The 15,281-nt window shown below is 44.4% G+C and overlaps 1 protein-coding gene across 11 annotated transcripts in view; it reads right to left on the reverse strand.

Annotated features, from left to right (window-relative positions):
* The window catches only part of TNIK (TRAF2 and NCK interacting kinase), a 411,284-nt gene that overhangs the window by 78,361 nt on the left and 317,642 nt on the right, over positions 1–15,281 (reverse strand). For 8 of the 11 annotated variants that reach the window (XM_059920518.1, XM_059920521.1, XM_059920522.1 and 5 more), the window contains 3 exons: positions 2,400–2,510; positions 1,467–1,553; positions 221–409 (listed from right to left, as the gene is read on the reverse strand). In XM_059920518.1, the coding sequence (XP_059776501.1) occupies positions 221–409; positions 1,467–1,553; positions 2,400–2,510 (387 nt within the window). The remainder of the gene's footprint in view (positions 1–220; positions 410–1,466; positions 1,554–2,399; positions 2,511–15,281) is intronic. The other 3 variants (XM_059920526.1, XM_059920525.1, XM_059920520.1) reach the window with 1 other exon arrangement.

Below are 15,281 nucleotides of genomic sequence, written 5' to 3' on the forward strand. Positions count from 1 at the left end.
TTTTCTACTTCCTGTTGTTACTTACAAAAAGAAGAACAAATGGATTAAGGTAGAGAAATAATGTTACAGTTCTTCCCAAAGCAAAGCACGTGTGTCTCATAATGAATTATTTTCCAACTTTGTAGCACTAGTTTAACTCTCTATTTCTACTGGAGAAACTCATTATGGCCAATTTCCCCAATACAGCACAGGTGCAGGCTGTACTTGCTTGCTGACTTACCTCCTTGGCCCACGCTGGTTTCTCACTAGGACTCATCCCTTCTTTGTAATGGTACAGTGGCTTCTTCTCCACAGGCCTCTGCTCCTGCCGCTGATGCTGAAGGGAAACCAAGTAGTCTCTCTCTTGCTTTAGCTGTCTCTGTAGTCTTTCTGCTTGTCTCTGTTCTTCCAACTGTTTGCGCTTATATTCCTGTCCAGATCAGGAAAGGGGAACAAAGAAAAGGCTAAATCACCATACGGAAACCATTGGCCAGTACCAGTGAAGCATGCAATGGAACCAAAAGAGATGATAAATAACAAAGGACCTTAATACCAACAGAACCACAAGAGGACATCAGGATGTGCCATAGAGATAAACTACAGCCTTGGGTTAGCGTCTGCACAGAATGTGGCATTTAATGAAAACACTATTGTTTTAGTGGCAACCCCTACAGAATACCACCCTTTGCAAAGTGACTTGCCCTTGATGACTTGTAACCAAGAAAGTGGCAATAATGAGGACATTTGGATGGTCAACACGCAACCCCTATAAGGAGCCGTCCACTTCCTGGTTTAGTAATTAAATCATTCAAACATGTACAATTAAGTACAAAACGAAATAAGTACCTAAAGATACTGCCTAAATCATCTTTTGTTTAACAAAACTTGGACCAACAAAACCATCAGCAAAAACCATGTACAGGCTAAAAAAATATCACAGTGCCACTGAATAAAAAATTCAGTTAAAAAAAAAGATACACCAAGAAGCTCATTTGGAGAGCAGTGCAATAATAATAATAAAAAGTACTTCAAGTGGAAGCCTCCTGAGCAGGGAACACAAAATGTTCCCATCGTAAGGGCAAAACTAATAGTCTGCAAATGAAATATGACTACAGAGCTGAGTGGGTTCTTATGGAAGAGGGGCACTTTGCTGTGATTGTATTCCAGCATGTTGCAAATGACCTCAAACATTACTCTGCAATAAACACAGTGGGTCTCAAAAACAGTCTGAACTTATAATAAGGCTGGATTCATATTAAAGTTTCACAAATAGCTGGAGTTAATAAAGAATGCATAACAAGTATATTAAACATATTGACTCAGCACACTGGGTCAGGAAACGAATTAAGTTTTAGGAGATTTTCCAGGTCCTTGAGGCTTGGAGGATCCCCTCCTTTCTGACTGGCATGTTAGAGGAGACCACAAACACACACACACACACGCACGATGAACACAGAGCAGGTCAGCTGGCTTGGCTTTCCCATTACCAGAAGTAGAGCTTGTTCATGCAGTAGCTGCTGCTGCAAGATCTCTAACTGTCTCTGCTCCTCCTCTAACTGTCGCCTGATGTACTCCTGGAGAGGTAGGTGGCAGAGAATTCAGAGGAACACAACGAGAGAAAGAGAGAGAGAAAAAGAACCGGTAATTTCAAAGGTGACAAGAGCTGCCAAGTGAAGTGTGGAAGGAAGGAGGGGAAAAAATACCCAGACACCTCCTCACTAAACAGGAAAGGTACCCCGCACCGAAGCAAAAGCATTTCAATGCAGTCAAAAGCACAAGCCCTCTACCTGCAACTGCAGCGGATTGAGATGGCTCAGTGCTTTGCTGTTACTCTTTGGTTTGGAGAACCGAGCTATATTTCAAAACTTTTCATGACAGGTTCCCTCTTTAGGGGCTACCTGAAATTAACAACGCTATAAAGTTCAGAGGCTCCTGTGCAAGCAGCAGGGGTAAAATAATGGTTGAATGCCATCATGCACTGCCTCTGTAATGGAACCATCTTGCAGTTTCACTGCACTGTCAGAATGTGATTCTAACAAAGAGAGAAAGGGGCCTGCATCGATGGCTCCAAGTCACGGAGACCAGAGTTGCCTGAGTAGAAAAGCTCTTCTGAAGCGATGAAAGAGGAGCACTTGGCTTGCTTATCACGCTTCAGTGCTACTTTCAGAGTAGATGCCCAGGGTTGGGAAAATCACGAGATCCAGGTGCGTCGGGGGACTTCGGCCTGGGGAGGAAGCCAGGTTGAATGAGTGGCCTTTGCCAAGGTTGTGCGTTTGACTTCTTGAATAGGTGAGCATAGTTGCTTGAGAAAGAGTAAAAACCTGCTTAAACCCGAGCAGACCTAAGAGAAGGCGACCCACAGCCCAGAGGCGGCTGGTGCTGCCGTCCGCGCGGGGCCGTCGGCGGGGCTGCCGCGGTACCTGCTCGTGCTCCGCGCGTCTCCTCTCCTCCTCCCGGCGCATCTGCTCTTCGTAGTGCCGCCGCTGCTCCCTCTCCTGCTGCTTCCGCAGCTCCTTCTCTCGCCTTTGTTGCTGTGGGGTGAAAAGCAGACAGCCATGAAGGGAACGGGCAGCGGCGAAGGGTGTCGGGAAGCCGGCGGGGAGAGCTGCAGGACCGGGGATGTGAGCTCTTCACGAGATGCCTGCCTGCCTGCCTGAGGGCTCCTCGCCTGTGCCATCGGGGGGACGCATTGGCCAGGATGGGCTGCTAGAGAGCAATTCAGTGTCTACCACGCAAGGTGGGCTCCCCGGGTTTATGCGTCTCCCAAGAAGTTCCCATTCAATGTGTCCTCCCAGTTGGCTGAGGAGGGTTTTCAAATCAGGGGTAGGGAGAACACCAATGTACAATCAGTTACTTATTATATACCATCAAACTGTTTGTGAGATGCTACAGGCTTTAAAGCACACTCGCAATGCTCATGCCATTCAGTCTTTTTGACACCACGTAGGGCAAATGTATCGTAGATCAAGAAAGCAAACACCAGAGAAGGGAAGTGACATGTTCAAGGCTACACAGTAACTGTGACTGTGGGCAAAACAGAATCTACTGACTCCCACCTGGTCACTCGACTTTCTGATAGACCCTGCTGCCTTTCTTTTCTGGGGCAGTCACTTTTAAGTGTCGATTTCAACTTGTCACTCAAGTACGATGTTAAGCTCAGGAGCCATCATCATCTCATACAATCATTATGCCTCTGAAAGTGGACGTCACGGCAAGCACCTTTCATGCTTTATCCTATTTCATCTGCACAAAAATCTTTTCAGGTAGATATTATTAATACTACTATCTCCTATTTTAAATGAGAAAACAGAGGCACAGAGAGATTAAGTAGTTGTCCGAGGTCATGCCCACATTCAAGGTCATACTCAGTTAAGTGGTGGAGCTTGATTTCAAACACAGGCAATGTGACTCCAGTCTGAACTCAATCAATACAGAAGATGAAGAGGCAACAGGAGTGACAGATCATAATTAACCCAGTTCTTCATTATATTCTCAGTAAGGAGAACATCTTAGGAGTAGTGACAGGAGCCAAGGTTTCCTAGGTAGGGATGGTACCATTCCCCAATCCTTGGAGCATTTGGCATGTGTGGGACACTCATACGTTACAAAGTGTTTCCCCGTACCACACACCAGGAGTGCCTCTTTTGAGAAATATTGCAGGCCCTTTGTGTTGGAGCCCCGTACCGGCATTAGGATTTCTTCTCCCTCAAATACAAGGTTTGGAGGGGCTGATCAGAGGGTCCATTCCCCTGTAACAGTCTCAACAGCACTTCACTGCCTTGCTGAGGAAGCAGGAGGTATCCAAAATAAAATGGATTGTGACTGTATCTCACTGAGAAGTTAGCTCTATAAAACCTGGGAAACAGCTTTCTAGTACAAAAACTCTCTGTCCCAAGCCCAGCTAAACCAACCACAGATAGTCAAAGTGCCAAAGAAGCCCACAAATGAGGTGGTCTTCCAGATGTGGCTGGTGCCTGCAATCCTCCAGACCTGCTCTCTTCCAACAGTCTCTGAGGCTTGGGAGATAAACTGCATCTTTTGAAACTCAATTTCTATCACTTCCAGATCAAGAATTGTTTGTGCATCTTAGATTGTAGGCAATGGGGAGCCGCTGGAAGACTATATGCCATCAAACGCCATGACCAAACCTGCATTTTCAAGGGGGCTCCTACCCGCCACGGGATGGGCAGGATTAGAAGCTGAAGATGCAATGTGAGGCCGTTCTACGGATCCAGACAGAAAATGACAGGGCACCCATGCGCTAAGCAAAGGCAGCTGGAGAATCCATGTTCGTAATTGCTGCTGAGACGCAGCCAAAAGGAAGAAAAACTAAAAACTGTCCGGATTTCCAGTCATTCCAACAGGACTGTAGTGGACGCCAACTTAGAAGCAGAAATTAGAATTAGGCCAAAAATAAAACGGGCAGAATTTGGTGACTATGGGGTGTGTGAGGGTGAGTGGTGAGTGAAGTTTCTGGCCCAGGAGCATGGCAGGTGGTGTGATATACAAGTTCAGGGATGGGAATGAGGGGTGTGCTGGGGGGCAGGGATGAGTCAAGTTCCAGACATGTGATTATTTGTTTTACAGAAAAATAATACAGGAAGATGCGAGTAGAAAACATCATCATAGGAACTGACTGAATAATTTGGATTACAGACCCAAAACAGAGATATTTCCAACACTCAACCAAAGGGAATCAATGCCAGCACAGAGAATAAAATAATTATGTGTACAGATCTGGCTCCTGGCAGGAAACAGCCCTAATTTAGCTAACATTTCAAGTTTTTTACTCCCACCATCAGTCTCTTTCTTGAGGAAAAAATATAATCAAGGCTTTTGAAGATTTAGCTGATTTTTATGTGAAGGATTTGTACATTTTCAACCCCCTTTCCAGGAATCAATACTGTTTTATAATTACAGGCCACTCAGGTCCCTGTGCAAGGTGTACATAGTATTGATTGCAACTCAGGAGAGTCTGGGCTTCCCAAGAACTCTGTAGTTTCTGAAAAAGACACTCTAAAGTGACTAATAATTAATAATGATCTCATCTGGATCAGCTGCTGCTAAGGCATGGTGGCATCTGCCAGGGCCTTGGTTCCTGTGGTGAGGCTGGAAAAATAAATCACTTCCCCAACCTTGCGGAAGGCACCTTGCCAATTTCTAGCTGCTGTGCCTCAATGTTAATCACCTTTCCAGGAAAATTCTTTGCTCTTTCTCCTCCTGGCTGTGGGACTGTTTGAGGGGACATATCAAAACATGTCAGAGAAAGACCAAGTCCCTGGCCTCAAGCAGACACCTTTACAAAGCTTTGATGACTCTTGCTAAAAGTAGCAATCTGAGAGCAAGGCCTGTGCTTGACCCCCACTGGACCCACCAGCCCCTCACGGGGGGCCTGGCACCTGGCAGGTGCAGAGATTTTGTTCAATTGAACCGAATAAGAAACTTGCGGCAAAAGCAGACAATTCAGTACCATCTTAACTTTTTTTTTGGAGGGGTGCTTTCCCTTCCTATCAGTGCTTATAGCACACCATGCCTTATGTTATGGTTATTTGAAATGTCTCATCTACTCTGCAATCTAGATCGTGGGCAGGGTCTCTGCTCTACTCTGGTTTTTACCTCCCACTATATCCCATAAAGAGCCTGATAGCACTGATGTTTGTTGTTTTATATACTATAGATGGGGCAGCAAGAGAAGAGGAGAAAGGCTCGCAGAACCTCAGACCACCCCTTCACCCTTTGACGCCCTCCCGGCCCAGAATATTCTTTTATGCTGAGCATAGACAAGGCTTGGAATGTTTTTCTAAAAAGAGAGCCACCCACGATTGGCACTGGCATGGGATTTATTTTCCATCTTAGAGAAAGGCAGGAAAAGAAAATAAGGGAATAGGAGTCTAAGCTGGATGGAGTAGAAAAGGGAAGAAATAAAAATTTTTCTAGGGACTTCCCTGGCAGTCCAGTGGTTAGGACTCCAAGCTTCCAATGCAGGGGGCCCGGGTTCGATCCCTGGTCGGGGAACTAAGATCCCATATGCTGCGCAGAGCGGCCAAAAAAATAAATGCATAAATAAATAAATAAAATAAGATAAAACTCACAGCGCAAATAATTACCGAAAGAAGTTTCAAAAAAAATTTCTAAATGTCACTGAGTTATGCATAAAGATGACAGTGGTTCTGTCACAAAAGAAGAGCTTAAACCAACTACTCTAAACTCTCAGCAGGAACTCCCCACCCCCCTGCCCCAAATATACTGAACTGCCTAGAAGTATATTTTCATCCACATCTTCTTGGAGCCATCTCCAAAAATTATAGCACATAAAACTAGACATTCAATAGGTTCTTACAAGTTTCTTAATTTTTTTTCTGGTTGGGAATGACTGATAATACCTACTCTGAAACTTTTCCAGGCTAAAATCATTGTTGCCTTGATCTAGGGAGTAGATCATAGGGGTCTTTTTGTCCCTTTGCCTTCTACTGGTGTTCCTAAAGAATGATTCTTTTAGGACAGTTTTTGTCTTCCCCAGTGGGTGCTCCTCTCAGGCCACGGCCAGGTGAAGGCTGTACTTTCAAGTATGTTCATTTTAATGGAGGAAATAATCCTGTCCCCTTCAGCTCCTCAAGAGCATATTATCTTAGCCCTTAACTATTCAAATTGCATTAAAGTTGTGAGAAATAATACACATGGGTGTTCATCACAAAGGCCATGGAGTTGCTCTTTCTTTCCTTTGATTCCTTTAAATGTTCTTTTTGGATTAAGTTTAACCAGTAGAAAGGTGTGTACTGCACCAGGGTGCTCTGGCCTCGTAGAAGTGACTTTGATGACCTGTTAGAACATGAATTGCATTTTACAGTATTATGAGAAGAGTGGAAAAAAGCTAAGAAGTGCTGAGTTTATTCATATAAATAACTCAGACGTTATTCCTAGCACTATTCAACCACTCCCAGGTGAGTGCACGGGTTTTCAATGATCTCGGAAAGCTTGCCCAAGCAATGGGTCTACTCTAATCTGGACAATGTGAATCTTGACCCATTCAAGTCTGCCTCTTTCCTTAGCTGCTAAGACTTTCAGAGTCAGACGGAGGCCCACCTCTGGCACCCAGACACCACGTTGTACAGGTGTTCTATGAACTGACCCTACCCTGGCTTCATCTTGCTTTTCTCTTCAATTTTATTGTTCCTTTCTACTTTATTTTTCTTGTTTATTTTATTTTTAGTTTCTGCATTAATCTTTGTAAGCCACCTTAAAGCATCTTTTTGGAATGAAAAAAAGTCATAAAGAAGGGTATACACAGGCAAACAATAGCTTGGCCCTCCATGTCTTCTGAAACCTCAAAATCTCCCTTGGGAGGATCAAAACGGAGATAAATGAGAAACTGTAGACTTGTCATTTGGTTCTTTAAACTCATGAAGATGCCACCTCTGTGTCTGTCACCTGAGCATGTGGTTAATGTCATTTTCCCAGAAGTGGGGATCAATTTGCTCTGATGCTACCACACCCTCTCGTTGGAGAAGTGGTTAAACTGAACTACAGTAACATGTCTAGAACTGGCTGGGACCTATAGGGAAGCGTAGCCCAATCTCCTATCTAATCTAAAACTCTGTACCATGGACCAGAGCAAATATGGCTAAGTACAGCTCACCCATCATTCTAAGGATACAGGATCTTTGGAAAAATCACAGGGTTGTAATCTGCGTGTATGGTGTTCTTTTTTTGTTTTTCTGATTTTCTTTTTCTTTTTTTTACCAAAAGAAGTATTTCATTCTATATTATTCTAATTGGAGCCTCACATTAGCCCTGTTGGGTGACGCAAATGTCATTTTCTTTATTTCCCTCATTTAAAGACTTTCAGGAAGGTTCAATTCCTTGTCAGTGGCCACATAACAAGTTGAGGGGAATCATGGAAGGAATACAAATCATCCTAACAGGCACTGTCTATGTGCGCCAGGTATTTGCTGGGCTGGGTGATTTACATGCTTCAGTTCATTAAATTCCACAATGTGACCCTGAAGTTTATTGCTGTCATTCCCATTTTACAGATAAGCAAATTGAAGCTCAGAGAAGTGTACTGTTCCATGTCACACGGCTGGAAAATGGTGGAGCACTCTGTGCCCTACTATCCCCCGAGTCCCCAGTGCCTGGCAGAGTATTCTATCAACTGGAGAGGCATCCAATCCAGATAGGACACTCTGCTGCTTTTTTCTACCTGCTGACTGCTCAGGTTGAACTTGAGTTTGACTCTTACAACATTCTGATAGATTTGGGGGAAAACAAGGCTAGTTGCCTTTGTGTAAAGGTTTTGGGCCCTCCTATCTTTTACACACATTGTGTTTCCTATTATACAGACCCAAAGGTAACATTCACATTTGAGAATTAATATCCCACAGCTGCAAAGTGACATATCACTGGGGGAGGGGAGTAGGTATGAGAGGCCACAAGACCTGAGGGACAGAACACTGGATCAGAAATAGTAGGACTAGATTCCAGTCCTGCTCTGCCACTGATACAAACACTGCAGACCATACCACACAGTCTCAATAAATACTTGTTTAATGAATGAGTGAATGTTGTATGACCTTGAATGAGTCACCTTAACCCAAACCTTCAATGAGGGGGAAGATTAGGTGATCTTACAAGTCTGTTCATTCTAAGAGTCTAAGCAAGAATATGCTACATCGCAAAGCAAAAATCGACGGACAATTCAGAATGAGAAGGGAAGTGAAGCAGAATTCTGGCGTGCTCTTGGAGAGCTCTGCTTCTCTTCATCCTGGGTGACCACCTGGAAGTGGTGAGAGGAGACCCCACTGACTGTGGAAGATCAGAGCAGGCCTCCAGAGGACAGCACAGCAGCCAGTGCAGGATCAAGCCAGGCTCCTTGGGAAGTACCTCAAACCTTCCCCTTGACACAGGGGCTCTCTCTGTTCAAAGACATTCGAAATGAAAGGCCCCAGCATGGTCCCTCGAATCGACCGCACAGCACACATGCCCCCTCACTTAAATAGGACTGTTCTGTGTAAGCTTTGCAGGAGCTATACTTGTGACAAGAGGCATTCAAGCTTCTGGGTACCCCATTTGCTCATTTTAACATCTGTGAAAGTTTCAGCTTTGGAAAGACCATTGCACACCACCCACTGCAGGGCAAGGGCATGATTCCTTGCAACTAACGCTGGGATTCCAAGCCTTTTTTTTTTTATAGGGAGGACGAGAATGAGAATGATGGTGAAGCAGTCTGGCACCTCTGAATTCACTACAAAGTAATCAGAATCACAAAAATGAATAATAATTATTCATGATAAGAACAAACAGTTGGGTAGTGCCTCCTATGATGCCAGGCACTGTCCTAAGCCCTTCGCTCACAGTAACTCATTTAGTTCTTATCACAACCCTGTAGGCATGTACTGCCATCATTATCCCCACTTGACAGATAAGGAAACCGAGGCACACACAGGCCAGTATCTTGCCCAACTTCACTGGGTTGGTAAGTGCAAAGCCAGAACGATACTATGCATCTGGTTCTTGCCATGCTGCCTCTATGGATCTGAAGGACATCTATGGTTGAGACGTGTATATATACAAAGTGAAGGATGTTTTATTAATGCTTTTTCAAGTGGCCATTTTCCCCTCTACCTTCACTTTGTTACCTGTCTTTTCCTCACAGAAACAGTAATCAGAGAACCACTGAGAAAACTAGACCAGCTAGATATACCTCATTCTTTTCTTTTTACACGTACTTTACACTATTAAAGATAAACCATTCAACCCACCCGTTCGGAGCTTTCCTGGAAAATTAACAGCTTAAATGAGACTCTTCTTTTGAGCTCCCTAGCCAACTCTTGATCACTAGGCAGCCCCAAGGCTAAGCACTGTCTGAGTACATGTGAGCCAAGCTAGTCTTTATGCAGGTAGCACGGGGAAAGAAAGTTCTAAACAGGCTGAGCTGCGAGGAGGCTTCATGAAGAATTCTGGTCCTGCCTCTTCTTTGGATGCTAGTCAGTGTGACTATTTATGAGCTTACCTCTGAGCTGCAGTTTCCCTGGGGAGAATGGCTGGTTTTCCTGGGTATCATATAGAGGAGCAAGATGGCCCAATGGACATCCTGAGCACCTATGACTCTGTAGGTTAGTGTAAAAGTCAAGTGCAGATGTAACTCTCAAATTCCTTCTGCCATCGTCATGAAGACTTAATATGAGATTTTCACATTGAGTCCTATGAAAACAAGCCCATTATAAACCAGTTTATTAATACAATGTCTACAGAGAGGACCACTCCCGCACATCTGGGATGATGGTGAAGATGCTAAATTACATCATATATAGCCAAGGTTGCAGGAACTGGTGACATTTGGGCAAGAACACTATCATTGTCTTCAACCATTTCTGGGGCTTAGGTGGAAGGCATTTTAGTTTTGTTTGGTATAATTTGTATTAATGCAGGGATAGCACAAGGACGTGAATCAATAACAGGATACATCTTCTAACAGTAGGAGTTGTTCAAAAATAGAATAGGCTGCCTCAAGCCTCTAAGAGTATAAGCAGAGATAATATGTTAAACAGGTTAAATGACTGAGGAGTATTGTCAAAGGGATTCTTGCTTTGAGAGAAGAACTGGCTTAGACCACTTTTGAGGTCTCTTATGTTCCTCAACCTCTATGATTCCATGAAACCGCTCATTGACTGAAGAAAACAAGAGTGAAATGAAAACAATTCGATTTAAACGTCATGCGAAATAGTATTTTCTGTGAAACTCTTTTGTTGTCATAGTTCTATGGTTGGGAACAGCTAAGAATAATGATGGTGTAACATAAGAGATGCAGACTGGATGTAATAAAAGAGATTCCATGAAGACCCCGGACAACTGAAGGCAGTTGTAATGCCCATTCCTCACTGTCACTTAAAAGCAACCCCTGTCATCCACCTAAGCTGCCCTAGATACACCCAGGGCCAGAAACTGCCTAATGCTGGGTTTTTTTTTTTTTTTCTTCCAGTATGAAATGCTATAAATATAAAATACTAGCCTATCCTTCCCATTCCTTGGAAGTGTAGAAAGGGGTCTGAGCAAAAGGATTTCAAATATCAGTAGCATTTTAGGCTGCAGTACAGGAATTTCAGCCCAACCTCCTCACCTGGGCAGGAAGCCCCTCCCATCACAGGACCCAGGTGACCAAGTGGACACAGCCAGACTCCTGCAAGCATGGCAGGTAAGTTAGAACAGGGAACCTTTCTGGGATCCACTGGGAAGCAGGGTTCCATACATCCATGCAAACCACACGACCTCTTGAAGCACGTGTGTGAATTACACGCGTGCCCGACGCGGACCTCGCCAGAGGCCGTGGGCAGGCCCTGCCCCGGAAAGTGAGCATCCACTTTGCCAGCCTGGCTCCCATCTGTTTCATAATCTCTGCTCAGTTATTGAAATAACAGAGCAAAAGCCCAGCTAGCACAGGGAGATCAGCTTGGTGCTTTGTGACCACCTAGAGGGGTGGGATAGGGAGGAGATATGGGGATATATGTATATGTATAGCTGATTCACTTTGTTATAGAGTAGAAACTAACACACCATCGTAAAGCAATTATACTCCAATAAAGATGTTATTTAAAAAAAAAAAAAAGCCCAGCTAGTAAGCGTTCAATCTTGGTGCCACTGCTAACAGCACCCAGGAAGAAAGAGCTGCTCTGCCCCCGACCAGCGGCTGCCGCTCGCAGGACTCATTAGGATGCCTACAGTTAATGATTAAATGAACTAAAGGCCGCTTCTCAGCAGTGCCGACGAATTAACACTCCAGGCCCTGAAATGGGAGAGTTATTCTTGTTCACGGTGTTTTCTTCCGGCTGAGGGCCTGGGAGTGTGGCCTGTGGGTGGGAACGCAGCGTTCCCTGTCTCCTGCCTGCTCAGGCCGCAGTCAGCTGTGAGCGCTCACCTGGAAAAGAAATGACTAAGAGCAGCCACAGCAGGCGGATGATGGGAAAGAACGCTATTCCCCTCATGGGCAGCTCTTTTCTTGATTATTCAGGTACTTGGTGCCAGGTACTGTTCTAAGTGCTTTGGATGTAGAAACATTTAATCCTGGAAACTGTTACTCTCCCATGTTATAAATGAGCAAACGGAGGCATAGAGAAGTCATGTCTTGCCCAAGATCACAAAGGTAGTAAGTGGCAGAGCCGGGATTCAAACCTAGGCAATCTCCTACTGTACCCTTGACTGTCTTGTTTCTACCTTCCTGGAGAAAGGGTCACTCCCAAGGTGCTGTGTCCCAGGTGCCCATAAGTCTACTCTTCAGGCATCACAAGAGCTCTACCTTCTTAGGGGTTTTGTTTAGATGCTGGTAGCAGGTGAGACTTGATGCAGCCACTGGTGGCGACGATGGGATCATAATTACACAGTGTGGGAAGTGACAACAAGAAAAATACTGATGAGAGCATCCATCAAAAAGCAGAGTTTCCCCAGGGGAGGGTCCTCTGAGGCTTGGCTGGGAGGAGGAGACCTTCCAAGGTGGCAGCTGATCCTATAAGATGAGGTGCATCCAGAAGGATGAAGAATGGGCTGCCTCCCTGTGCTGGAAGGCCAGGACTGCTAGCTATGTTGACAGTAGATGCAGACCCCAGCAAGACAAGAACAAGAGGGCTCTCAGAGAAGAGCCCTCAAAAAGGGATGGAAAAGTAAACAGGCAAGGTACATTAGAGAATGAAGGAAGACAGGCAATGGGAGATGCCATCTATTCAGAAAACCCTTAAAACAAAACAAAAAACCTAACAACTTTGAAATCACCAGTTGCAAAATAACAATAAAATATTCACCCACCAATGTCAGTCTGTTCTTCTGTCAGGCACTGTGCCAAGCCTTCTGTACCTATGACTACATTTACCCTACAACAATTCTGCCAAGTAAACAGTATCTTGATTGTGTATATGAGGAAGCCGAGGGTCAGAGAGGGCAAGTAATTTGCCCTAGGTCACGTAGCTAGGATTAAGCCTTGGTCTCCGCAGCTTCAAAGCCGGTGTGCTTTGCCCCTGCACTAATCTGCTAGCCAGCCACTTAAAAACTGGATATATTTCTTTTTCTCTTGATGACATAACCAAATCCCTACTAGTATTATAAACAAATATTCTTCCCAAGGTATGAATAAAAGTTTACCTGTTGGTACATTTATTTTAATAAATTCAAGGAGGTTTTACTGCTGCATGTAAAAGAGTAAACTTTTGGAAATTATACCTTGGACTTCAGCCAAAGGCACCCGCTCCAACAATACTAACAACTAATATTTACTGAGTATGTTCTAAGTGCTGCTGCTATTCTAAGGTTTTCTATGAATTGACTCATTTAATCCTTACAATAGCCCTGGGAGGTAAATGCTACTATTATTTCTGGTTTTACAGACGAGGAAACTGAGGCACAGGAAAGTTAAAGAACTTACATCTAATAAGGAAGATAATGTCAGCCAAAATACTACTCTCAACAGAATTTCTCCAAGTGCTCTGTTGCTCATTGACTCTTCTGCAGTTTCCCCTTGATCCCCCCTTTCCCCTTTTTGGTCTGAAAGCACCTGGGAGAAACTACTTAGGTCCCAAAGAGTAACCATACCCACCAGTGGCTTTTCTGCATTTGGGCTCCAGCTGCCACAGCTTCTGTGAAACTGGCCTGGTCACCCTGAGTGAAAGTGAATACTGAGAGATGATGTGAGCAAAGCTGACCACAATGTATGAGCATGTAATTACGAAAAGTTCTCCAAACGGAAGCACGAGTGGGGCCCATTAGTCATGTTTAACCTGGAATTGACAAGTCAATTGAAAGTGAGATCTGTCTAGCTCTTGGCGGTTGACAAAGCCAGGTCTTTCACATCCATTTTCCTGGTTAATCCTCAGAACAACTTTGGTGGTGGGAACAAGCTTTCTTAGAAGCCTCCTCGTAGAGCTTAGGAAGCGGAGCTCTGGGGAGACTTAGGGAGCCGCCCAGGCAGGCAGGTGGTGCACGATGGCCCTCAGATCTAGACCTTCTGATTTCCCGAGCAGGTTGCTTCCTTCTCTCCAAAGCAGAGACGAAACGGATACATTTCTAGAGAGTACTACACTAAAACTACCTTTCCAATGTCTTCTTTGTCACTGAAACGAAGGGCTGCTGTTGGCTTACTCCTTTGGGCAGCGTTCTGCAGAGCCGGTCCCGTAACTCCATGGTCCGCTTGAATATGCAGTTTTCTCTGCAACAACATTAAACTCTCCTACGTCCTTATTAGTCTTCTCTGCTTGCTTCTCCTCCCCTATTCTAGTTCTCAGAGAGTCCAGCTCCTAGACTCTCCTCCTCTCGATGTCTACTTCCATGACCATGAACCAGTAATTCCCATTTTTCTTCCCATTCTCAAGCCCTCTTCTCTGGCTCTAACTATATAATCCAACTGCATCCTTGGCTTCACCACTGGCTGCCTCACAGGCATCTTTAACTCACTACATTCCAAAGTGATCTTATCCTCCTGTTCGCAAACCTGGTCCTCCACCTGGACGCTCCAGCCTGACATCGGAGAACCTTCTGTGACCACCTGCGCTCCTTCATGGAAGACATCTGATCAACCACCACATCCTGCATGTTCTATAGGCTCCATCTCTCTCAAATGTGCCCACTTTCCTCAATCCCCATCCAACCATCATCCACCTAAAGCACCACCCTCTCTGGCCTGGGCTAACTGGTCTCTCCTATCCACTCTTGCTTCCTTCCACCCACTTTCCCTGCAGCCCAAGTTTCATTTCAAAAACGCAGATCCGACAGAAAGACAAATATCATATGATATCGCTTATATGTAGAATCTAAAGAAAAGGGCACAAATGAACTTATTTACAAAACAAAAATAGAGTCATGGATGTACAAAACAAACTTATGGTTACCAAGGGATGGGGGGCGGCAGGGATAAAATGGGAGATTGGGATTGACATATACACATTACTACATATAAAATAGATAACTAATAAGAACCTGCTGTATAGCACAGGGAACTCTACTCAATACTCTGTAATGGCCTATATGGGAAAAGAATCTAAAAAAAAAAAAAAGAGTGGAAATATGTATATGTATAACTGATTCACTTTGCTGTACGCCTGAAACTAACACAACATTGTAAATCAACTATACTCCAATACAAAGTAAGAAAAAAAGGATCACATAAAAAAAAAAACAAAAACCAACAACAAAAAAACCCAGCAGATCTGATCATATCCCCTTGGTTGAAACATATCAATGACTTCCCTCTATTCTTAGAACAAAATATGAAATTCCTTAACCAGGCTTACGAAGCCCAGCAACACAGTGCCTTGGCTTCCCTGCCT

This window comes from Balaenoptera ricei, chromosome 4 (genome assembly GCF_028023285.1).
Source record: "Balaenoptera ricei isolate mBalRic1 chromosome 4, mBalRic1.hap2, whole genome shotgun sequence".
NCBI classification, from domain to species: Eukaryota; Metazoa; Chordata; class Mammalia; order Artiodactyla; family Balaenopteridae; genus Balaenoptera; species Balaenoptera ricei.